Source organism: Lepus europaeus, chromosome 4, assembly GCF_033115175.1.
Source record: "Lepus europaeus isolate LE1 chromosome 4, mLepTim1.pri, whole genome shotgun sequence".
Classification (NCBI taxonomy): Eukaryota; Metazoa; Chordata; class Mammalia; order Lagomorpha; family Leporidae; genus Lepus; species Lepus europaeus.
In genome coordinates this window covers 128,947,040-128,970,667 of record NC_084830.1, presented here as the reverse complement: position 1 = coordinate 128,970,667, position 23,628 = coordinate 128,947,040, and the positions used below count along the sequence as shown (strand labels likewise).

Here is a 23,628-nt window from a genome sequence, read left to right as displayed (position 1 = left end):
GCACTCTTAGGAAGTGATGAAAAGAAAGGAAATCACTGATCTGGCTCAATGTCTTCACCTTATAGAGAGGACAAAACGAGGCGCAAGGCGGGACATGACGCAGCACACTGCAATCAGAGCCTGCAGGCTGCCTGACTCCAGTCAGAATCTCTGGAGACTCCAAGTGAAGCAAGCACGGGGACGGCTTGCCTGTGAGCAGGTGACGTCAGGACCGTGTAGGAGGGGCTTGTGCTGTGGCGTGGTGGGCTAAGTTGCACTTGGGACACCCATATCGCATACTGGAGTGCCTTTTCAGGCCTTGGCTACTCTACTTCCAATCCAGCTCCTAGCTAATGAACCTGGGATGCGCTGGATGATGGCTCAAGTACTTGAGTTCCTGCTATCCATGTGAGATTCCCACTTGTAGTTTCTGGCTCCTGTCTTCAGCCTAGTCCAGCCCTGGCTGTTGCAGCCATTTGGTAAGTGAACCAGTGGACGGACGATCTCTGTCTCTGCCTCAGAGTTACTCTGCCTTTCAAATCAATTACATCTAATAAAAGATCACGCAAGACACACCATCTCCAACAAAGCAGTTTGATTTTATTGCAGAGAACCTGGGAAGCAGAGGGCAAGGGAGGGTCTCCGTGGGAAACTCCTACCACTGAGCAGGACTGCCAGGTTCCAGGTCCTTCTGGAAGGCAGGGGAGGAGCAGCACCCTAGGAAAGATGAAAAGTTAGGTGGAACAAAGGCGCCATCTGCTGTGGACCTGGCCACACTGCAAAAGCAGTAAAGGTGCACAAAGCGGCCTTGGCAGGATGTGAGGTGGGAGATCCCCGGTGCAGGAGCAGGACTGGAACGTTTAGCCCTGCACACTGTGCCTGCCATGAACCCAGTAACCTTGCTAAGCCAATCACAGCTGAGGGCTTCCTCTGGGGTGCTCCCATGGCTACTAGGATACTCAGCCCAGAGAATCCTGCCCAGTTTCCATTTATGCTGGGGAGACAATGAACAAAGTCAGAAGCAGACACATCAGCCAAGAACCAGGAGGCCAACGTGACTGCATCACCAACAAACACTCTCTGAGGTTTCCAAATTGAGCTTCAGTCGGTCACCAGGAAGCCTGTTAAAACTTACTTCAAAGGTGGGTGTTGCCCGAGAGCGAGGGTAAAGCTGTGTGGTTCAGCGATCCTCCCTAAGTCCCAGCATCTGAGTCTCCACATGGTCACTGAAGTGGGTACGGGCAACATGATACCAGGTCTGGCATCAGCTGGGGATGGGGACACAACATAGGTGGAAATAAGGCTGGCAGTGATCGGACTGGCAATTGTTGGGCCTGCATGATGGGGACTCATTTTGCCACTGGGCTTCTGTATGTTTGAAACGTCCTGGGATAAGGTGAAAATAAACAACCATGAGGACGCCTAAGCTACCTAAAGGAATGAAGTGCAGACACATGCTGCCACTTGGCTCATTCTTGAAAACGTAATGAAAGAAGCCAGACACACAAAGTTCAACAGGTTGTGTCACTCTTTTGATAGGAGACGCCCAGAGCAGGCAAATCCAGGGTGGCGGAGACAGGTTAGTGATTGCCAGGCTGGACAGGGGTCCTTGGGGAATGGCTGCTGACTGGGAGTGTGGTGTTTTTCTGGGATGATGAAAAGGTTTTGAAACTAAAGAGGTGTTGGGTGTATAGCATTGTAAATGCACCGAGTGGTATGCTTTAAATTGGCTAACTGTAGACTACGTCAACGTCACCACAATAAAGAAAAAAAACTGGTATGAGAAAAACACGCAGTAAGCTACATATGGTTTACAACCAGCAGGTGTGACTTTTTCCTGTTAAAATAAAAAAATTCCGCGTTCAGCTAGGAGCCTCCAATCCAAGGTGTCTGGCCTGGGGCTCCCCCATGGATACAGCTCACTCAGGCACTTAGTTCTATTCTTGCCCTCCACTTTTGCCAAATGTAACCTTACAATGTGAACCAGGGCTGTCTGGGGAGACAGAGGGCTCCAGTCACCCTCCCACAGATGGAGGAACGGTGTGAGGAATGCTGTTGCCCAGCACGGTGGGAACTGAGAGTGCTCTGCTCCTGTACAGGATAATCCCTCCTGTTCAGGGGGATGGCACGATGACCCCAAGGCAGAAAAGCAGGGTGGTGGTCTTAACCCCATTTTACAGACAGGAACCAAATCCCAGGCATATGAAAAGCACAATGAGGAGCCGGAGTGAGAATCCCAGCTCTTGTCATGCATCCTGGGCTCATTCTGAATGTGGGTTGCACCTAGGGAGGGCATGAGGAAAACGCGTGCACCTTACAGTATGTGGCTTGCACGCGATGTGACCACATACGCAGAGTGCTGCCTTGGCTCAGAGGCAAACGGGTATCCTTAGCAAGGAGGCTGCAGCTGCAGGGCCCATCACAGCCTGCCAGTTGTTACAGCTGGCCTCTGCCTGGGGAGCTCTCTGTGGGTTTATGCACAGTCCTGCCACTTACAGTCAGCACAGAACTCCTGAATGTCTTCCTCCCTCTGTCTTTCACCTATGGGGGGTTTTGCTCAAGTCACCTCCCCTCGCCCCTGGGTCCCAACTGTTGTTTAACTGCACTGAGGGTGCAGCAGGGATGTGTCAATCACTGTAATTCAGCAGTCAAATATGTCACGTGGGAATGGACAGCCAGGAGTGCCCTGCTGAGACTGATGGTGGCAGGGCATGGCAGGAAGGAAGGTCACATCGGCGAGTTTGGTCTCCTTGTTCCAGGGTGAAGAGTGCTGGCACAGTGCCTCTTACTACCTCTTTGGGTTACGTTAAACCAAAGGGAGCACTCTGCTTAGACACACAGTCTGAGCAGAGGGCACGCTCAGGGAGTTGAGGGCAGTTCCAAGTGGAGAGAGAGGCAAAGCCTGAATTAACTCAGTGCACAGGAACACAAGGCCCAGGACATAAGTTTCAACTCTGATAGGACAGTCAATTTTTAAAAAGTTTTTATTTATTTATGTGAGAGCAGAGAGAGACGAATAAGCAGACAGAGCTCCCATCTGCTGGTTCATCCCCTAAACGCACACAACAGCCAAGGCTGGGCCAAACCTAAGCTGGGAGCCAAGAACTCAGCCCAAGTATCCCATATGGGTGGCAAGGACCCAACTACTTGAGCCATCATCACCCTCCTGCCTCCCAGGATGCACATTAGCAGGAAGCTGGAATTGGAAGCAGAGCCAGGACTCAAACACAGGGCACTCCAATATGGGATGTGGGCATCCCAAGTGGTGTCTTCACTACTATGCTCAATGCTTGCTCCAGGACAGCCAACCTACCAAAGCAAAAGGCACACTGCTCGGGTCACACATTCTGAACTTAAACCCTGCTGCCCGTGAAACACATTCCCACTACTACACAGTAGTCCATCTACTTCAGTGGGCTAGAAGGGCCTTTGAACCCGCAAGCTGCATTAGTCAATAATGGAGTATTTATAATACTCCAAAGAACACACACAGCAGGTTGAGAGTAACCCAGGGTGCTCTCCTGCTGCTCGCAAGGTCTCAAAGGCCACAGTGTAACCCTGATAAAAGTGCTGGGGCCTCACTCACCTGTCCCCTTTGGTCCATCCTGAGGGCTGGGGTTCCAGGCTCTTGCTACTTGGGGCCGAGGTAGGAAACAGCCTTTCCCGTTTTCTTCAGGGTTGCCAGCAGGACGTCCACACTGTGTTCAGAAGTGATGCAAACCTTCTTGTTGGACAGGTCAATTGTAAACTCTATTCCTGCAGGAAGAGGAAACAGGGTGTGGGCAGAGGAAATGAGACCCTCCTAGGACAGCAAGAAAGAGTTCAGGCTCTTAAATTACTTTCAAAAGCCCGCTTCCTCTGCACCAGGGACTGGCGTACTTTTGCCGTAAAGAGGCAGAGAACACACACACATTGTAGGCGTTGCTGCCCACATACGGACCCAGCTGCACAGTCTTCCATGTGTGTACTTCTTGACCCCCCTTTAAAAATATGAGATCCATTCTGGATCTGGCCCAATTCCTGCTCTACATTAGCGTTCTAGTCTTTTTCCACAGCAAAAGTAATATGGATGGATGCACCATTTTCTGAGAAAGCAAACATTTCTGAACAAACTTACTGTGAGAAACCCCACTAATCCCATCCCCAGAGATCACTGTGAACAGTACAGCTTCCATCCTTTCTGCCGCATATGAATGAAAAATGGCTCCCGACACGGCGTCACACTTCAGAAGTGGGTGTTGCTCATAGCGCACTCTGCAGCTTCCAAACTGTGTTGCTATCTCAGCACACTTGGACTTACTTCACTCTGTTTAACAGCTACAGCCTTCGACGACATGCATGAACCACACACCAACAGAAGTACCCGATTCTGTTGAAGGGCACCAAGGTGGCTTCTAACGTCTCACTTCTATTACAATAGTGCTATATAAACATTCATTTTTTTCCACGAAAATGATGTATTAGTTTGAAAGGCAGAGGAAAGGAGGTGGAGGGGAAGAGAGAGAGGGAGATCAATCTTCCATACATTAGTTCACCCCTCAAATGGCTATAACTGCCAGGGCTGGGCCAGGCCAAAGCCAGGAGCCTGGAAATCCATCTGGGTCTGCGGAGGCCTGAGCACCTGGACCATCTTCTGTTGCTTTCCCAGGTGCCTTAGCAGGGAGCTGGAGCAGAAGTTGGACAGCGGGGACTCGACCTGGTGTTCACATGGGATGCTCGTATTGCAGGTGGCTGAACCTGCTGCGCCACAACGCTGGCCTCAACATTCTTAAACATAACTTGTAAAACGTGTGAAAATATTTCCATACCAGGATTTCGAAGAACAGAAACTGTGAAACAACGGACTGCTATGTTCTGAATGCTAATAGTGCAAAATTGCCTCTAAAAAGCTAAGCCAATTTAAGGTCCTAACAGCACAGGGGAGGGGCCAAAGTCTTGTGACAAAAGAATGCAGATGGAGGGGCTGGTGTTGTGGTGCTCCAGGTTATGCAACCTGTGACTCTGGCATCCCACAGCAGAACACAGGTTCAAGTTCCAGCTGCTCAACTTCTAATCCTGCTCCCTGCTAACACATCTGGGAAAGCTGCAGAAGAGGGCCCAAATACTTGGGCCCCTGCCACCCACACGGAAGACCACAATGCAGATACAGGCTCCTGGTTTCAGCCTGGCCCAGCCCTAGCTGTTGCAGCTATTTAGAGTGTGAACAAGTGGAGGGAAGATCAGCTTCTCTCTTTCTCTCTCGTCTTCCCTTCCTCTCTCTTGATAACTCTTTCAAATAAATAAACCTTTAATAAATAAATAACAGGATGCCGAGGGAAGGCCTTTGATAGGTTCTAACTGACCTGTTAGGTGACCTTGGTGCATCCTGCCCACTATAGGCCTCAGCTTCCCCACTGTCCATGGAGGAGGCAGGCCAGCCCCAGTGGTCTTCCCAGCTAGGTCAGCCATCAGTCGCTGACTGCTCATGCCCAGCACCACTCTTCTAGGGCCCTCAACAACTTAGAAAACCCTTCTAACCCTTCTCGGGCACCACCCAAGCAGGGACAGCAGTGACAGACGGCAGAGAAAATTGCTGAAGCTCAAAGGTAGATCCTCAAGCATCAGTCAAGGGGCCTTAAAAATCAGATCACAGGCCGGCGCCATGGCTTCCTAGGCTAATCCTCCGCCTGCGGCGCTGGCACCCCGGGTTCTAGCCCCAGTTGGGGCGCCGGTTCTGTCCTGGTTTCTCCTCTTCCAGTCCAGCTCTCTGCTGTGGCCTGGGAGTGCTGTGGAGGATGGCCCAAGTGTTTGGGCCCTGCACCCTCATGGGAGACCAGGAGGAAACCTGGCTCCTGGCTTCGGATCAGTGCAGCGCGCCGGCCGTAGCGGCCATTTTGGGGGTGAACCAACGGAAGAAAGACCTTTCTCTCTGTCTCTCTCCTTCACTAACTCTGCCTGTCAAAAAAAAAAAAAAAAAAATCAGATCAGATAGGATCTGATCACCATCTTCCAATCTGCACAGAATGGGTGTCCAAGAGGGAAAGGGGCTGTGCGTCCTTTCTAGACTTGTGTGTTTGGGTTCAGGAGGATCTCCCTCCTTCTTGGAGGCATCATGGAGTTGGAAGAAACGCTGGGATCACCAAACACAGTGGATTTCAAACTGTGTTCCCTCAAGCCCGGGGTCCTGGGCAAGGGTCCTTGAGCTATCAGAAGGAAAGCAGGCCTGTCCCCTCTCCACCCAGAGAATGAGGTGTTGTCTACGAAGGGCTCCCATGCAGCATTTTACAGCAAAAGCTGATACAGACTGACATTCCCATACCACACATAGCTGGGGAAGCCCAGGCCCGAGGGAGGACAGCCCACAGTCCCTGGGAAGTCCACAGCCAGTTCTTTCCACTGTTTCACGTGCTTTCAAATTAAGCTTCCACTTCACGAGGCTAGAAGCTGCCACTGCCTGTGCAGTCACTTCCCCCCTGGGACATCAGCATCAACGTTCCCATGGCACAGATGGAAAGTACAGCTCAGGGGACCGCTGCTGGGATCACAGCCACGGGGAAGCCACCTGAAAACTGGGTGTGACCTCTACAGAAGGTTTTAAAAATGAACATCTTGTTAGGCAACTGGGGCCCTGGCTCTATCAGAATTCTGATCACAGCCTGGTCATTACCTCAGATCCTGGCCCTCTCTGGGCCCCAGTTCCCGAGATGTGAAACGAGAGGGCTGGATGAGAATGCTGATTTTCCAGATAAGTTCAAAAGAGATGTTTTATGAGTTCTGCAGGTGATTGATTCAAAATTAATTTTTGAAACTGTTACCATTTTAAATATCTTTCATGGAAAATGGCACAAGCTACCAAAGTTATCACCGTGGAGATCACCAGCATGTTCCTGAATCCCGTGAGGGCTGCAGGGCTGGCCTGTGGGAAGCTCAATTCCAGCCAAGTTACTCAACTTCTCTGAACTTCAGTTCCCTCCTGTTGAGAATACAGGTACTCAGAGACGGCTCCTGAAATGGCTGTGGTGACAATACGACAATGTGGTCGACACCAGCCACTGCACACAGTGCCTGCCACTGTGCTAAGAGCTCAACACATTGTAGTGTGACTAATGAGCAGCTCACAGTTTGGCTTCTCCAGCCATGTCCACAGGCACTGGACTCTAAGGCTATCTGTCCCTCCCCAGACTGCAGCTGATGGTCACCCACGTACCTTCCATCCTGTTGAGCACTCGACAGACGGCATCGGCACAGCCTTCACAGGACATGTCCACGGAGAACTCGTGTTTCTGAAACAAGGAGAACCATAAGCCAGGAGACCCACACTGCAGACCCACATCTGCCTTCAGATACCAGCTCTGGCATCTACAGCTGCATGAGCAGGAGTGAGTAACTTAACTCCTTCTTGCCTTGGTTTTCCATGTCTGCAAAATGGGGAAATGGTCCTTCTCCAGGATGGTGAACAGATGAACACAGGGCTTTAGTATGGCAGCCAGCTCTCAGGTTAGCCTCAATGATCCCCACCTCCTGGGATGGATACCCTAGAGTAGCTGCATTCCAGTGTCTCAAGGTTGGTCTGTGTGTCCAGTACAATATGGCTGAGGTGACTTCACGTGGCTTCTGCCATGCTCTCCTTCTGGGATCTCTGGCTCTAAAGGAAGCCAGCTGCCATATCTTAGAGACATTCAAGCAACCATCCAGAGAGGCTCACAAGGTGGGAAACTGCACCCTCCAGCCCCAAGGCAGCCTTAGATGACTGCAGCTGCAGCCAACATCATCGCAACAGCCTCACAACAGATCCTGCGAACAGCCACTCAGGTAAGCTGTTCCCACACTCCCAACCCTAGGAAACAGTCTGAGCTAATACGCTGATGATTTTTAAACCACTCTGTTTTGGGGCTAGTGCTGTGCAAAGTAGGTAAAGCGTTGGCATCCCATATGAGCGGGAGTACTGGCTGCTCCACTTCTGATCCAGCTCCCTGCTAATGATCCTGGGAAAGCAGTGGAAGATGACCCAAAAGCTTGAGCCCCTGCATCCATGTGGGTGACCCAGAAGAAGCTTCTGATTCCTGGCTTTCGCCTGGCCCAGCCCTGGCTGCTGGGGCCATTTGGGGAGTAAAACCGTGGATGGAAGATCTCTGTCTTTCCCTCTCTCTCTGTAACTCTGCCTTTCAAATAAATTTAATAAATCTGTAAAAATAAATAAACCACAATGTCTGGAGTTAATTACTAAGGAACAATAGGTAACTAATATACTAGGTAAAGAGATGAGGGCCTAGTACTGGGTTCCACTGGACAAAAAGTTGCTCCTGGGATTCTTACTATGCTTTGTTTCTTCCATTTCTTTCTTCCTTCCCCTTCAGAAAGCAATAGCTACGCTTTTTAAAACAGAAACTTAAAAACTGTACAAATTGATGGAGTACCACAATGGCTACAATTTTCATAGATCACTTGAAAATACTGAGTACCGGAAGTAGAATTCTGCATACAACTATATATCTTGCTGGAAGACTTTAGGCACATGTCTGCCCCTAACGACCCCAGTTTTCTTATCTATACCAACAGGATCATAGCCACTCAGCATTTTCAATTTCACTGCACTGTTTGATATGTACCACCTGCCTGCACTGGCTCTACAGATCTGTGGGGGTGGGGGTGGGGGTGGGGGGTTGCGGGTTTCACCCACTGGGGAGAGGCAGGGAGAAGACATAATACACCTGAGAAAAATGGGCTCTGGGGCTTCTTAAACTCTTTCAACACCTCTGGGTCTGAATTATCACCATATAGTACAGAGGAAACTGACATCAAGATTCAAGCAGCTGGCTTTCCAAGGCTAGACTCCAACTGTATGGCTTCTTCTATTGCAGCCAAAGCAAAACCTGCCTTAAATTATAGTCAGTTTGGGGCTGAATCTGTGCCATAGCGGGTAAAGCCACCACCTGCAGTGCCGAAGTCGCATATGGGCACCACTTCGAGACCCAGCTGCTCCACTTCTGATGCAGCTCTCTGCTATGGCCTGGGGAAGCACTGGAAGATGGCCCAAGTCCTTGGGCCCCTGCTTCCACGTGGGAGATCTGGAGGAAGCTCCTGGCTTCTGGCTTCCATTCAGCGTAGTTGTGGCCGTTGCAGCCAGTCGGGGAGTGAACCAACGGACGGAAGACCACTCTCTCTGCCTCTCCTTCTCTCTCTGTATAACTCTGACTTTCAAGTAAAATGAATAAATCTTTAAAAAAATAATAATAATTTTTCTTTTCTTCCAGTTAAACACCTGTGACTCCTTGAAGTAGTTTCATGACTTTTCAGCAACAAAAACAACCACCTCTCAGGTAACACACTCTTCTCCCTACAGTTGAGAGTCCCTCAAAACCCTTATTCCCTTCAGCTGTTCATCTTGTGATATGGAGCCAGTCAGGTTTTGTGATGAAGAGGGTCCTTTGTCACAACCCCTGGAAGGAGACTTGAAACAGACTGACCCTCAAACTGGCCTTCTCCTCCACTGCAACCCCTCAGAAAGCACCTGCCGGCTTCCAGGCCCAGGCTGAGTAATGCTGACCTCAACCATTGCCACAAGTAGACCTGCTCAACTGGTACCGGCTCATTCTTTGTCCACATTAAGTGTTGGCTCAGGACCACAGGGAAATGACATTTGAGATGTTTACAGCTCTGCTCAGGGGGCCTCAGGCTCACCTGCAAGCTCCCAAAGAGATAGGCTGCTAAGACAAAGGGGCTCAGCGGGACCGCTCTGGGTCCCCACTTGGTATATAGCCAGGAAACCTGAAACCCTGGAGCCAAGCACTGAATGCTGGGACCTCAACCAGGACCTCAAGAATGCAACTAGGATACAAACTTCCTCCCACGTGGCTGTGACCGTTCATCAGGTCCCACCTGGTCAGGCCAGGAGACACAGTGAGCCTGAAAACAAAGGGGCTTCATCTTGACTCTAACTCCAACAACACCTTCAGTAAGTTATTAGGCTTCTCATTTTTACTTTTTTTAGAAAAATATTTCATTTATTTGAGAGGTAGCATTAATGCCAGAGGGAGAGACAGATGGAAGATCGGCCACAGTTGGACCATTCCTAAGCCAGGAGCTTCTTCTGGGTCTCCCACGTGGGTGCAGGGGCCCAAGCACTTGGGCCATCCTCTACTGCTTTCCCAGGCCATAACAGAGAGCTGGATTGGAAGAGGAACAGCCGGGACTTGAACCAGCACCCACATGGGATGCTGGCACCACACTGCAGGAAGGGGGGGGGTGCAATTGGTGCAGTGATTACGATACTACTTGGGATGCCTGCATCCCACGCGGGTGTGCATGGCTGCCCTTCCCAGCTCAGTTTTCTGCTATTGTGCACTTCGGCAGGCAGCAGGTGATGCCTCAAGTGGCTGCATCCTGGCCCCCAACAACAGTGGGACTGGGACTGAGTTCCAGGTGTCTGCCTGCCGCCTGGCCCAACCATGGCTGTGGAGGGTATGGGGGGGTGTGGGGTGTGAATGAGCCAACTGTCTCTCCCTTTCAAATAACATGGAAACCATTAATTAAAATTTAAGATCTAAAAGATAAGGCATATATGTAAGACCAAGTGAGCTGCAAAGTAAGCCAGCTAGTGTGGGCGTGTGCAAACTGTAGAGTTTGCATATCTCATATTCCTCCCCAAGCTCTAGCGTGTACAGCGCCGACTTTGGGCAGGTTCTCCAAGAATGGTGGGTCCAGGCTGAGGACTTGACTGCTAGTAAGGTGAAACGCACTGTGTCCACTCCGGGTCGCCCAGCGCTGACCTGAAAGGAGGCCAGGCCAGGTGCAGAACTTCTGTAAACCCCGTCCTGCCCGTGAGGCAACAGCTGGACCCACCCACTTGCTCAGAACTGCCCGGCCAGCTCCGCGGCCAGGGCAGGGCGTCCACGTGTAACGGCCGTTCCGGCTGGACACCGACCCCCTGGGTCACGCGGCCTCACTCCGTCCCCTCCCCGAGACTCCACTTCCCGGAGGTGCAGGGAAGGTTTGCGTTTGTAGCTACACGAGGCCATGCAGTTCCAACGTTCTGCAGCCAGGCCCCAGATTTAACTCCTTTCGGATGCGATTTTCTGGAGGGTCCCCGAACCTGGGGGCGGCTGGGGAGGAGGAGGAGGAGAGATCGTTAACAGCTCCGGCCGCGGCCTGAGCCCTGGAAAAGCGACCAGTGGCGAGCGGCGGTGTGGCCGGGGCGCAAGCCGAGCACCGCAGGCTAGCGCAGACGGCGACGGCGCGGCCACTTACCGGCATGACAGGCGCAGCAGACGCGGCGGCGGTGGCGGCGGCGGTGGTGGCGAGCGGCAGCGGCAACGCGTCTCCGGGCTGCAAGGCGGGACTCCACTGCGTTTCCGGGCGTGCGCGCGCGAAACCCCGCCTACTGGCAAGACTGGCGCCTTCTTACTCCCCTCGGCCGGGCGGCCGGGCAGGCCCCGCCCCTCGAGCCGGGCAGCTGGCGGGCCCCGCCCCCTCCGGGTCCGGCAGCGGCGGGCCCCGCCCCCTCCGGGCCTGTCGCTCGCCGAGCCGCCAGGAACGCGAGCACCTGAGCACGTTGGCGAGAGGCGGTGAGGAAGGCTTCCCTCCTCCGTCGGCTGAACACGAGGCAAAGGCCCGGCAGCCCACAGCGCGGGTCCCGCCCTTCCCTCCCCGACGCCTCGCGGCGCCGCCCGTCCGCAGTCTAGAAGGGAGCGAGGAGGCAGGCGGGCAGTGGTGGCGGCGCCGCGGTTCAGGAGCGAGGAGGGGTCTCTAAGTGGGGCTGGAAGGGGGCGGCGGCGGTTCCCGAGGGGAGGGCTCCCCTGAGGGAGAAGTTGCTGCTAGGTGGGGACAGGGGTGGGGACAGCGGAAGAGCACTTAGGGCACAGGGAACAGCGGGCACCCAAGTCGGAAGGCAGGAGTGGGCCCGCCCAGAGAAACGGAGAAACCCCCTGACAAAGAGGTGCACCCACTGCCACGAGGGGAGGCAGGGCCGCCCTGGGAAACTTAGGGAAGCGGGCTCGTCAAGTTCTGCGCTCTCTCTCACCACCACCACCGCCAGTGGTCCTGTGTGGACATTCCCTGCCAGTCTGAGTAGTTTCAAAGGTTTCTCAGCAGCAGCACTGCTTGGTGAGCTTAGGAAGCACTGGGATTTCTTCCTGTCAGTTGTGAAAATGTGGATGACTGGAGGACGTTACGTTTAAAAAAAAAAATTAATTATAAGGGGGGGGGGGGGACAGAGAGCAAGAAAGAGGAATATCTTCCATCCACTGATTCACTCTCCAAATGGTCAGAATAGCTGCGTCTGGGCCAGGCCGAAGCCAGGAGCCAGGAATTCCATCCAGGTCTCCCACATGGGTGGCAGGGACCCAAGTATTGGGCCATCATCTGCTGTCTTCCCAGGTGCGTTAACAGGGAGCTGGATGCTAGTGTCACACACATCACAAGCGGCAGCTTAACCCACTGTGCCACCATGCCAGCCCCAGGTTATTACAGTAAGTAGGATAAGGAAGACAAGTCCCACATGATCTGAAAAACTTGATTTCATAGACGTTGAAAACAGAATGAAGGTTACCAGAGACTGGGGAGAGTAATGGGGAAGAAGGGGAAGGGCTAAGTTGATGAACAGGGACTAGGTAATAGGTAGGAGAAAGACAGTCTGGTGTTCTGTTGCACAGGGGTGAGTGTAGATAGTGTTAACATACTGTGTATTCTTTAAAGAGAGGATCCCAGGAGACAGCATTTACAATGTCTGCATAATAAAGAGATGATAAATGTTTGAGGAAATAGATATGTTTACCCCAATTTGAATATTCCACAAAATATACATGTACAAAGATATCACTTAATACCCTATATATGGGAGCTGTTTGCTGTGGTGCAGCGGGTTAACGCCCTGGCCTGAAGCACTGGCATCCCATATGGGCACCGGTTCTTGTTCCGTCTGCTCCACTTCTGATCCAGCTCTCTGCTATGGCCTGGGAAAGCAGTAGAAGATGGCCCAAGTCCTTGGGCCCCTGCATCCACGTGGAAGACCGGGAAGAAGCTCCCTCCTCCTGGCTTCAGATCGGCGCAGCTCTGGCTATTGCGACCAAATTGGGGAGTGAACCATTGGATGGAAGACCTCTCTCTCTCTCTGCCTCTCCTCTCTCTGTGTAACTCTGACTTTCAAATAAAATAAAATAAATCTTTTTAAAAAATACCCTATATATGTATAATTTTCATATACCAGCTACAAATAAGATACAGCTTGGACTTCTGGCCTCTTGATAAATTCACCTGCCCTTATTTTCAATGTGTTCTTTTAGTCCTTGGTCCCTCCTTCCTTGGTTTTTGGAAAACCACTGGCTGAGGAAAAACCATTGTCTTAATACATGAAAACCATTTTGAGGATGTATACTGGTTACTGATTTATTGTCTCAATTTTAGTTATCCTTTTTGCCTGCCCTGGAAATGTATCTAGCCTACATCATTTCAGTATTATTTTTCCCTTTGCCTACTGGTAGGATAAGCCTTATCAGGAAGGCCCTGGGGAGACACTGAAGAAGGCAGGATCTTCTTTCTTGGTCCCACCAGGCTCTTGAAGTATGCATGCTAGCTTCTTAGGTTGGCTTTCTGGTACCAGGCTTCCGTGGCTGGGGACCAGCTGCACCCTGCAGCCAGCACCTTCCCCCCAGCACCCTGCTTTCCCTGGGAGGTTTTACATCTGAGGGTGTCCAGTGAGATTCCTCTCTGAATAGCTTTTTCCTGCACCATAAAGGGTGGTTTTCCAGCCTGAGGGTGGATTACTGGGAAGTTCCAACAACATAGCACCACAGCCACTTCTGTGTGATTCACTGGGTCACAGCTGTGCCTCTCCAACAAGGTTTGCTTGTCAGCCTAAGGTGCAGATGGAGTCTTCTCCCTTAGCCTTATGGGCAGTGGCTGCTCCTGGTGCCCGCTATTCTTAGAGTCCTTAGAGTCCTCTTGGCTTCTTGCTCTCCACTCCTTCACTACTGCAATCCCATTATACACTTTACATTTTCCTGGTTCAAGTTATAGAGTGGTTTCTGGTTGGAGCCAGACCCATACAGGGAGGGACAACAAGCTGCCTACTTTAGTTTTGGGAGGAGAATGCTGGGTCCACTCTTGACCCCAGTTCAAGGAACACAAGTGGAATAGATCCATGTAGGCCAGCACCAGTTACTGGCTCACACTGGTCCTGCCTGAGGAGCCCTACCTCCAGTATGCTGCGTGGAAGGGACATGAATATTAGGGCCTGTCTCACTTGGCTCTGGATGCTGTAAGAAAATACCACACCCTGAGTGCATTAAACAACACAAACTTTATTTTCTTATAGTTTTGAAGGCTACAAAGTACAAGATCAGAGTGCCATCCTGTTCATCACTGGTAAAAACTCTTTTTCTGGCTTGCAGAGAGCTATCATTTTGCTGTGTCCTCACACTGTAAGTGCTCTGGTATTTCTCCTTTTAAAAAATGTTTTTTGTGTGTATATATTTAAAAGGCAGAGTGACAGACAGATCTTCCGTATGGGGGTTCGCTTCCCAAATGGCTGCAATGGGGGTGGGGTGGGGGGCTGGTCAGGCCAAAGCCAAGAGCCTAGAACTCCATTTGGGCCTCCCACATGGGTGGCAGAGTTCCAAGTATCCTCTGCTGCTTTCCCAGATACATTAGCAGGGAGCTGGATTGAAGCGGAGCAGCTGGGAACCTGTGCTCTGGTATAGAATATCAGTTTTGCAAGCAACACTAGCCCTGCCAGGTTAGGTCTTTTGACCCCATTTAACCTTTGTCACCTCCTCACAGGCCCTATTTCCAAATACTGTCATGTTGGAGATCGTAGAAGAGTTTCGGATGACACAGTTCAGTCCATAGCAGAGCCATACAGAGTTTGAATATCAGTCCTCTATCATTTACCAACTGTGTGACCTTGGGCTGATTAATTCCCTCTCTAAGCCTCAGTACACTCACTTATGAGATGGAAATACTTGGGGCCAGCGTTGGGGCCTAGTGAGTTAAACCGCTGCCCGAGATGCCAGCATCCCATAAGGGTGCAGGTTTGTGTTCCAGCTGCTTCACTTCCAACCCAGCTCTCTGCTAATGCAGCTGGAAAGGCAGCAGAAGAAGGCTCTATTGCTTGGGCCCCTACACCCACGTGGGAGACTCGGAAGAAGTTCCTGGCTCCTGGCTTCAGCCTGGTTTAGCCCTGGCTATTACAGCCATTTGGTGAGTAAACCAGCAGTTGGAAGATCTCTCTGTGTCTCTGTGTGTGTGTGTGTGTGTCTCTGTAACTGTGCTTTTCAAATAAATAAAAAGCAAAAAGCAAAGCAAAAACCCATGCTTGAAAAAAATTATTGAAAAAAAAAAAAAAGCTGCTTGTGACACCATCCCATGTTACAGCACTGATTTGAGTTAGTTCCCTGCTAATGCATCTGGGAAAGCAGTAGAAGGTGGCCCAAGTACTTGGGTCGCTGCCACCCACATGTGAGACCCGGATGGAGTTACTGGTTCCTGGCTTCACCTTGGCCCAGCCCCAGCTGTTCTGGCCATTTAGGGGGTGAACCAGCATATTGAAGAGCTCGCACTTTGTCTCACCTTGTCTGTGTGTGTGGGCCCTTCAGGAGCACGTGGGATTAAAAGGTTTACTGTGCACAAACTGTGAAAGCCAGGCACAGCCTCTCAGTAAACCCTCCCTGTGAATGTCTGAGGCGCAAGCAGAGTCCCACACCGGACAGGCTCCCGGGAGCGGCGCGGCAGCCACTGTCCCTGCAGAGCAGTGCTGCCCGCGGCCCTTGTGGTGGTGCCCCAGGGTGGGGGTCACGAGAGGTGAGGCATCGGCAGAGGCGCTCACGGGGCAGGTCTCAGTCGTGTGAAAGTTTCTCTTGCTCTCAGTCACTCTGGCTTTCGAATAAATAAATAAATAAATAAATAAAATGTATGCCAGGACAGCAGGCATATAACCATGACTGTTCTAGGCAGACTGGGGCACATGGTTTACTCAACAATACCTACTTTGTAGTATTATTGGAATATAATAATGTGTGCAAACTGCTTAGCACATGGTTTGGCACATGGCAGGCATCAAAAAATGCAAGAGCTCACCTTGTAATTGCTAATCCTCTGCTGGCCTCCCTGGCTCTGGGTCCTCTCCCTGGCAGAGTACTCACCTCTTCACTTCCACACCGCCCCATCCATCAGGGATTTCCTAGTGTCGGAAGGAACGAGGGGAGGGAGGGGAGTGCTGGGAAGGCAAGAGGGGCTGGGGCTGGGAGTAGCCAGATTGCTGAGAGGTGGTAGGAGGGTGTGATGAAGTGGGAATGAAGGCAGGAAATACATCTCGAAGGCACAAGCAGCGGTGCACAGGGCAAGGCAGCCGTAGAAGACTGAGTGGCTTGGAAAACTGGGGTGTGGGAGAGGAAATTAAGCAGAGAGGGAAAGCAATTTAATAATCATTGAGATTCATTATAAAAAACAAAGGCTGGGGCCGTCATGGTGGTATAACAGGTAAAGCCGGACCGCCTGCAATTCCAGCATCCCATATGGGCAACTGTTCAAGACTCTCCTGCTCCCCATTAATCCAGCTCTCTGGTGTGGCCTGGGAAGGCAGTGGAAGATGGCCCAAGTGCTTGGGCCCTGTACCTACATGGCAGACCTGGAAGAAGCTCCTGGCTCTTGACTTCAGATTGGACCAGCTCCATCCATTGCAGCCATTTGGGGGGTGAACCAGCAGGAAGAAGCCCTCTCTCTCTCTCTCTAACTATGCCTTTCAAATAAATAAATAAATCTTTTTTTTTTTTTTTTTTTTGACAGACAGAGTGGACAGTGAGAGAGAGAGACAGATAGAAAAGTTCCTTTAGGGCCGGTGCCGTGGCTTAACAGGCTAATCCTCCGCCTTGCGACGCCGGCACACCGGGTTCTAGTCCCGGTCGGGGCACCAATCCTGTCCCGGTTGCCCCTCTTCCAGGCCAGCTCTCTGCTGTGGCCAGGGAGTGCAGTGGAGGATGGCCCAAGTGCGTGGGCCCTGCACCCCATGGGAGACCAGGATAAGCACCTGGCTCCTGCCATCGGAACAGCGCAGTGCGCCGGCCGCAGCGCGCCTACCGCGGCGGCCATTGGAGGGTGAACCAACGGCAAAAAGGAAGACCTTTCTCTCTGTCTCCCTCTACTGTCCACTCTGCCTGTCAAAAATAAAAAAAAAAAAAAAAGAAAAGAAAAGAAAAGAAAAGTTCCTTTGCCATTGGTTCACCCTCCAATGGCTGCCGCGGCTGGCGCGCTGTGGCCAGCACACCGCGCTGATCCCAAGGCACGAGCCAGGTGCTTCTCCTGGTCTCCCATGGGGTGCAGGGTCCAAGCACTTGGGCCATCCTCCACTGCCTTCCCGGGCCATAGCAGAGAGCTGGCCTGGAAGAGGGCACCCCGACCGGGACTAGAACCCAGTGTGCCGGTGCCGCAAGGCGGAGGATTAGCCTGGTGAGCCACGGCACTGGCCCAATAAATAAATCTTAAAAAAAAAAAAAAAAAAGAAAGAAAGAAAGAAAAGACAGAGGCTAGGGCCAACATTGTGGTATACTGGGTAAAGCAGCTGTCTGCAATGCTGGCATCCCATATGGGCACCGGTTCAAGTCCCAGCTGCTCCACTTCTAATCCAGCGGCTAACCACCTGGAAAAGCAGCTGAGGATGGCCCAAATCCTTGGACCGCTGCCACCTGCATGGGAGACCCAGAAGAAGCTCCTTGCTCCTGGCTTCAGAGAGGCCCACCTCTCTGAAGAGGAGCTGTTTGAGCTGTTTGCAGCCGTTTCAGGGATGAACCAGTGAATAGAATATCTATTTCTGTCTCTCCCTTTTTCTCTAACTCTGCCTTTCAAATAAGTAATAAAAATATTTTAGGGGCCGGCGCTGTGGCATAGCAGATAAAGCTGCCTGCAGTGCCGGCATCCCATATGGTTGCCAATTTGAGTCCCAGCTGCTCCACTTCCAATCCAGCTCTCTGCTATGACCTGGAAAAGCAGTAGAAGATGGCCCAAGTCCTTGGACTCCTGCACCTGCATAGGAGACCCAGAAGAAGCTCCTGGCTCCTGGCTTTGGGTCTGCAAAGCTCTGGCCATTGTGGCCAACTGGGGAGTGAACGATCAGATGGAAGACCTCTCTCTCTCTCTGTCTCTCTCTCTGCCTCTCTGTGTAACTCTGACAAATAAATACTCTTTGAAAAAAAGTAAAAAAGAAAAATTTTAAAGTAAGGAAGAAAAGACAAAGTCTGGACCAGCATTATGGCACAGTGGGTTAAAAAGCTGCATATGATGATGGCATCCCATATCGGAGCCCTGGTTCAGGCATTGACTGTTTTACTTTTTTTTTTTTTTTTTTTAAGATTTATTTATTTATTTGAAAGTCAGAATTACAGAGAGTGGGTGAGACACACAGAGGGATCTTCCATCCTCCGGTTTACTCCCCAGATGGCCATAACATCCAGACTGGGCCAGGTCGAAGTCAGGAGCCAGGTCTCCCACATAGGTGGCAGGGGCCCAAACAGATGCAGGGAGCTGGATTGGAAGTAAACCAGTCCATTTGGGATGCCTGTGTTGCAGGTGGAGACTTTATCTGCTACAACGCAATGCCAGCCCCACAGCTGCTCCACTTTTGATCCAGATTCTGGCCGATGGCCTGGGAAGTTAGAGGAGGATGACCCAGGTGCTTGGGTGCCTGCCACCCGCATGGGAGACTTGGGTGGAGTTGCAGGCTCTTTTTTTTTTCTCTCTACAAGGTCTGTCTGTTCTGCCAGTGGTGAGAAGTCAGATCTGACTTGAAATGCTTGTCTGGGGAGGTGGAAACAAGTGTGGAGCCTATGGGAGGACTGTGTACCACACAGAAGAGGTGCAGTGCGACGGGAGGAGCTTCCACCTCTGCTGCTTCCTATGCATGGTTTGCAGGAAAAAATTAGATAGTGCCACAGTGGCAATTCATGATGAAGAGATCTACTGCAAATTCTGTTATGGAAAGAAGGATGGGCCCAAAGGCTTCGATTGTGGCCAGGGAGCTGTCATGCTCAACATGGACTGTGTTGAGAGACTGGGCATCAAGCCAGAGAGTGTTGAACCTCACAGACCTACAACACATCCAAACACTTCTAAATTTGCTCAGAAATATGGAGGTGCTGAGAAGTGTTCCAAATGTGGGAATTATGTGTAAGCTGCTGAGAAGATAATTAGAACTGGAAAGCCCTGGCACAGAAACTGTTTACGATGTGCAAAATGTGGCAAGAGTCTTGAAGCAACAACTCCGACTCAGAAGGAGGGCGAAATCTATTGTAAAGGACTGTGCCTCAACAACGCTCCCTAAATGAAATAGAGAAAAAACCCTATTTACAGGAGCCAGCTGACAGGAACTTCTAACATTAGGGGTGTTCCTTGAATGTTCCTTTGGCCACTTTCTCCTCTGGGAGATGGTTATCAGTTCCAAACCTCTTATTCATCATTTCAGTGGGTTCTGTGTGTTAGTGAGTTCTTTGCCAGTAATAAGGAAACTGACTCCTTCAACCTTTCCTCATAACAGAGATTCTTGAGAGAGGCAGTCATTTGTTGGTTCTTGTGTTCCACCCCAACACCATTTCCATACCTGGGAATACTGTCCATTTGACTTAGATTTGGGATCATCAGAGCATGTTACACAGTCACCAATTCTATTGTTGGGCATTAAACTTTTGTACCATAATTATGGAGTATGTGGCTGCATCTCATTTCATATGTTCTGAAAGGAATGATGAAGATTAAAAAATATTAGAATATCAATATCTAGAAGAGATTTTTATAGAAAGGTACAAGGAATCAATGATGGTTGAAACCCAGCAGTGATTTGGTAGATTTTAAGCAATTAATGGTTTGACTTGTTTTAGGCAGTGTAGTTTAGAATACAGTTAAAAATCAAAAAAGATAACATCCATTATTCTGTTTTAATTTTATTTCAGAACATAATGAGGGAGTTATTTTACACTGAATAACCTTAAAATCTGTTATGATCCATGTTCAAGAGATGTTGACTTTCCTTATAATCTTAGAAATTATCTAGGATAACCATATTATTATAAGAGCATAAAAATGAAAGATCAGGCCAGCGCCGCAGCTCAATAAAAAAATTTAAAAATTAAAAAAAAAATTTAAAAAATGAAAGATTAGCTGTCATTAACTGTAAAGCTTATCACAGGTACTTGGCGTTGTTCTAAGTATTGCAAGCACACACAGACAAACAGACATATATGAATTCTACAGCTTGTAAAATTGTACAATGTAGATATTACTATCTCTGTTTCACATATTAGCAGACTGAGGCTCAGGGAAAATAAGTGACTTCCTTGGCTGGCGCCGTGGCTTAACAGACTAATCCTCCGCCTTGCGGCGCCGGCACACCGGGTTCTAGTCCCTGTCGGGGTGCCGGATTCTATCTCGGTTGCCCCTCTTCCAGGCCAGCTCTCTGCTATGGCCCGGGAAGGCAGTGGAGGATGGCCCAAGTCCTTGGGCCCTGCACCCGCATGGGAGACCAGGAGAAGTACCTGGCTCCTGGCTTCAGATCGGCGAGATGCGCCGGCTGCAGTGGCCATTGAAGGGTGAACCAACGGCAAAAAGGAAGCCCTTTCTCTCTGTCTCTCTCTCTCACTATCCACTCTGCCTGTCCAAAAAAAAAAAAAAAAAAAGTGACTTCCTCAAGGCAACATAGCTAATAATTGGTGAGACAAGATTGGGATCCTTGGGTCATTATTTAGTATAGCAGTTAAGATATTGATTGGGATGCCTGTGTCTCATATCAGAGTGCCTGGATTCAAGTCCCAGCTCTGCTGTCAGTTCCAGCTTCGCGCTGATAATGACTTGGGAGGCACAGTGATAGCTCAAGTAGTTTGTTCCTGCCACCCACTTGGGAGATTTGGATTGGCTTCCTGGCTTCTGTTTTCGTCAGTTCCCACCATTGTGGGCATCTGAGGAGTGAACAGGTAGATTGGTGGATTGTATCTCTCTCTCTCTCTCTCTAACTCTCTCTAGCTCTGGCTCTGGCTCTGGCTCTGGCTCTGGCTGTCACTGTTTTAAATTGAAAAGACAATATTAGAAATAAGCCGGCGCCGCAGCTCACTAGGCTAATCCTCCGCCTTGCGGCGCCTGCACACCGGGTTCTAGTCCCGGTCGGGGCACCGGTCCTGTCCCGGATGCTCCTCTTCCAGGCCAGCTCTCTGCTGTGGCCAGGGAGTGCAGTGGAGGATGGCCCAAGTTCTTGGGCCCTGCACCCCATGGGAGGCCAGGAAAAGCACCTGGCTCCTGCCATCGGAACAGCGCGGTGCGCCGGCCGCAGCGCGCCTACCGTGGCGGCCATTGGAGGGTGAACCAACGGCAAAGGAAGACCTTTCTCCCTGTCTCTGTCTCTCACTGTCCACTCTGCCTGTCAAAAAAAAATAAATAAATAAATACATAAATTGAAAATACAATATTAGAAATAGATCTCCTGGAGCCAGCATCATAGTATAGCAGGAAAAGTTGTTGCCTGCATGTGGGCACCGGGTTCGTGTCCCAGCTGTTCCACTTCTCTTCCAGCTCCTTGCTAATGGCCTGGGAAAAGCAGCAGAAGATGGCTGAAGTTTTTGGGCCCCTACCTCCTACATGGGAGACCTGGATGAAACTCCTGGCTTCTGGCTTCTGCCCAGCCCAATGCTAGCCATTGTGACCATCTGGGGAGTAAGCCAGCAGATGAAAGATTTCTCTCTGTCTCTCCTTCTCTCTCTGTAACTCTGAATTTCAAATAAATAAATAAATCTTTACGAAATAAATACATAATATATAGAACCAATGTCCATTATAACTTAATGGAAAAAGAATGAACTCTGGTTCACTCCCCAGATGGCTGCAATCAGCCAGAGCTGATCCAGGCTGAAGCCAGGAGTCAGGAGCTTCCTCTGGGTCCCCCATGTGGATTGCAGGGGCCCAAGTACTTCTGCCATCTTCCATTGCTTTCTCAGGCCATCAGCAGGGAGCTGGATCAGAAGTGGAGCAGCTGGAAAATGAACCAACTCCCATATGGATGCCTGTGCTTTACCCACTGTGCCACAACCCCAGCCCCCAGTTAGATTTTTATAGGAAATAAATTATTTTATGGGGCAAAAAGGGACACAGTCTCACTTTGATGGTTCTCAGAATATTGGCATTATTCTGAAGTTGATCTGCCTTGGTCAGTTTTATCGAGTAACCATGAAAATGCCTTCATTTACATGAAGTGTAACTTTTCTTCTATGGATGTGGAGCTTTTCATCTATGAATGTGGAGACCCTGAGAAGTAGTGGAATTAAACTGGCTCTGGCCTCAGTCATCTTGGCATTGTTCTTCAGATGCTTTCTTCTGCTGATTGGGTGAAATAAGCTGGAGATATGAAGTATGGTTTGTAGAATGGAAGAAGGGACTAAGGAGAAGGAAAACTCTATAGAAAATATCACTATAGGCCGGCTCTGTGTCTCACTAGGCTAATCCTTCACCTATAGCGCCGGCACCCCGGGTTCTAGTCCCGCTTGGGGCACCAGTTCTGTCCCAGTTGCTCCTCTTCCAGTCTGGCTCTCTGCTGTGGCCTGGGAGGGCAGTGGAGGATGGCCCGAGTGCTTGGGCACCTGCACCTGCATGGGAGACCAGAAGGAAGCACCTGGCTCCTGGCTTCGGATGGGCGCAGCGTAGGCCGTAGAGGCCGTTTAGGGGGTGAACCAACGGAAGGAAGACCTATCTCTCTGTCTCTCTCTCTCTCACTGTCTAACTCTGCCAGTCAAAAAAAGAAGAAAAAAGAAAATGTCACTATATATCTTTGTATTTTATAGTTTAATTCTTCTTCCTTAGGATTCTAAACAGTGGGGCAATGCAGGAATAAATTTAATTTAGGGAAAACATGATTGAATCAAAAAATTTTGGGGCTATTGTTTAGACAGTTATGGGCTATGGAAGGCTAAACTTTGAGTGTTTTTATAATGTTTGGATAGAGTATAGGATTAAGCTTTAGGATATAAAACATCTTTGGGATAGAAAATTTTTTAAAAGTAGTTTTGAACAAGCTTTGTTTTCACAAAGTTTTTGCTCTTCCTAATGTAAAAGGGTGAAGCAGTGTATGGAGGGAAAAGAAGGCAAAACTTGTTTTGCGAGTGCTGGCTTCGCTTCTTCTATCCAAACTGTGTGCTCTTGGGAACATCATTTCTCCTTCTCCAAGTTTCTGTCCCCATGTGTATTCAATTTTGGGATTTTGCAGGTTGTCTAGGGGCCATTCAACTCTATGAGTTTGTAACACTGAATTCAGATACTTCAGAACATCCACAGAGGGAAGGAACAGAAATTCTCAGTTCTCTTAGTATAAGCAGTGCTCTCCAGATGTGGAAATCTTTAAATCTGTGCCTGACTTGCAGGACAACCAATCCGTCTTCTCCTGCCCTCCTCTCTCCCTTACACAGGAAGCCTCGTTAGAAACTTATTTGTGGGGCTGGCGCTATGGCACAGCGGGTTAAAGCCCTGGCCTGAAGCACCGTCATCCCATATGGGCGCCAGTTCTAGTCCTGGCTGCTCCTCTTCCAATCCAACTCTCTGCTATGGCCTGGGCTAGCAGTAGAAGATGGCCCAAGCCCTTGGGTCCCTGCACCTGCATGGGAGACCTGGAAGAAGCTCCTGGCTCTTGGCTTTGGATTGCCACAGATCTGACTG

General features: G+C 50.2%; 1 protein-coding gene and 1 pseudogene across 2 annotated transcripts; one reads left to right on the top strand and one right to left on the bottom strand.

Annotated features, from left to right (window-relative positions):
* Positions 1–559: 559 nt before the first annotated feature.
* On the bottom strand, positions 560–11,328 carry ATOX1 (antioxidant 1 copper chaperone). 2 transcript variants are annotated; one of them, XM_062188803.1, is made up of 4 exons: positions 11,206–11,328; positions 7,166–7,241; positions 3,566–3,735; positions 560–696 (listed from the first exon to the last, which is right to left on the bottom strand). In XM_062188803.1, exons 1-3 carry the CDS (start codon positions 11,209–11,211, stop codon positions 3,611–3,613), a joined length of 207 nt encoding a protein of 68 aa, XP_062044787.1. In that variant the 5' UTR covers positions 11,212–11,328; the 3' UTR covers positions 560–696; positions 3,566–3,610. The 2 variants fall into 2 exon arrangements, with proteins under 2 accessions (XP_062044787.1, XP_062044788.1); XM_062188804.1 differs by lacking the exon at positions 560–696 and adding an exon at positions 2,951–3,288.
* Positions 11,329–11,450: 122 nt separating this feature from the next.
* Positions 11,451–19,622, top strand: LOC133758533 (cysteine and glycine-rich protein 2-like; annotated as a pseudogene).
* The last annotated feature ends 4,006 nt before the right edge of the window (positions 19,623–23,628 follow it).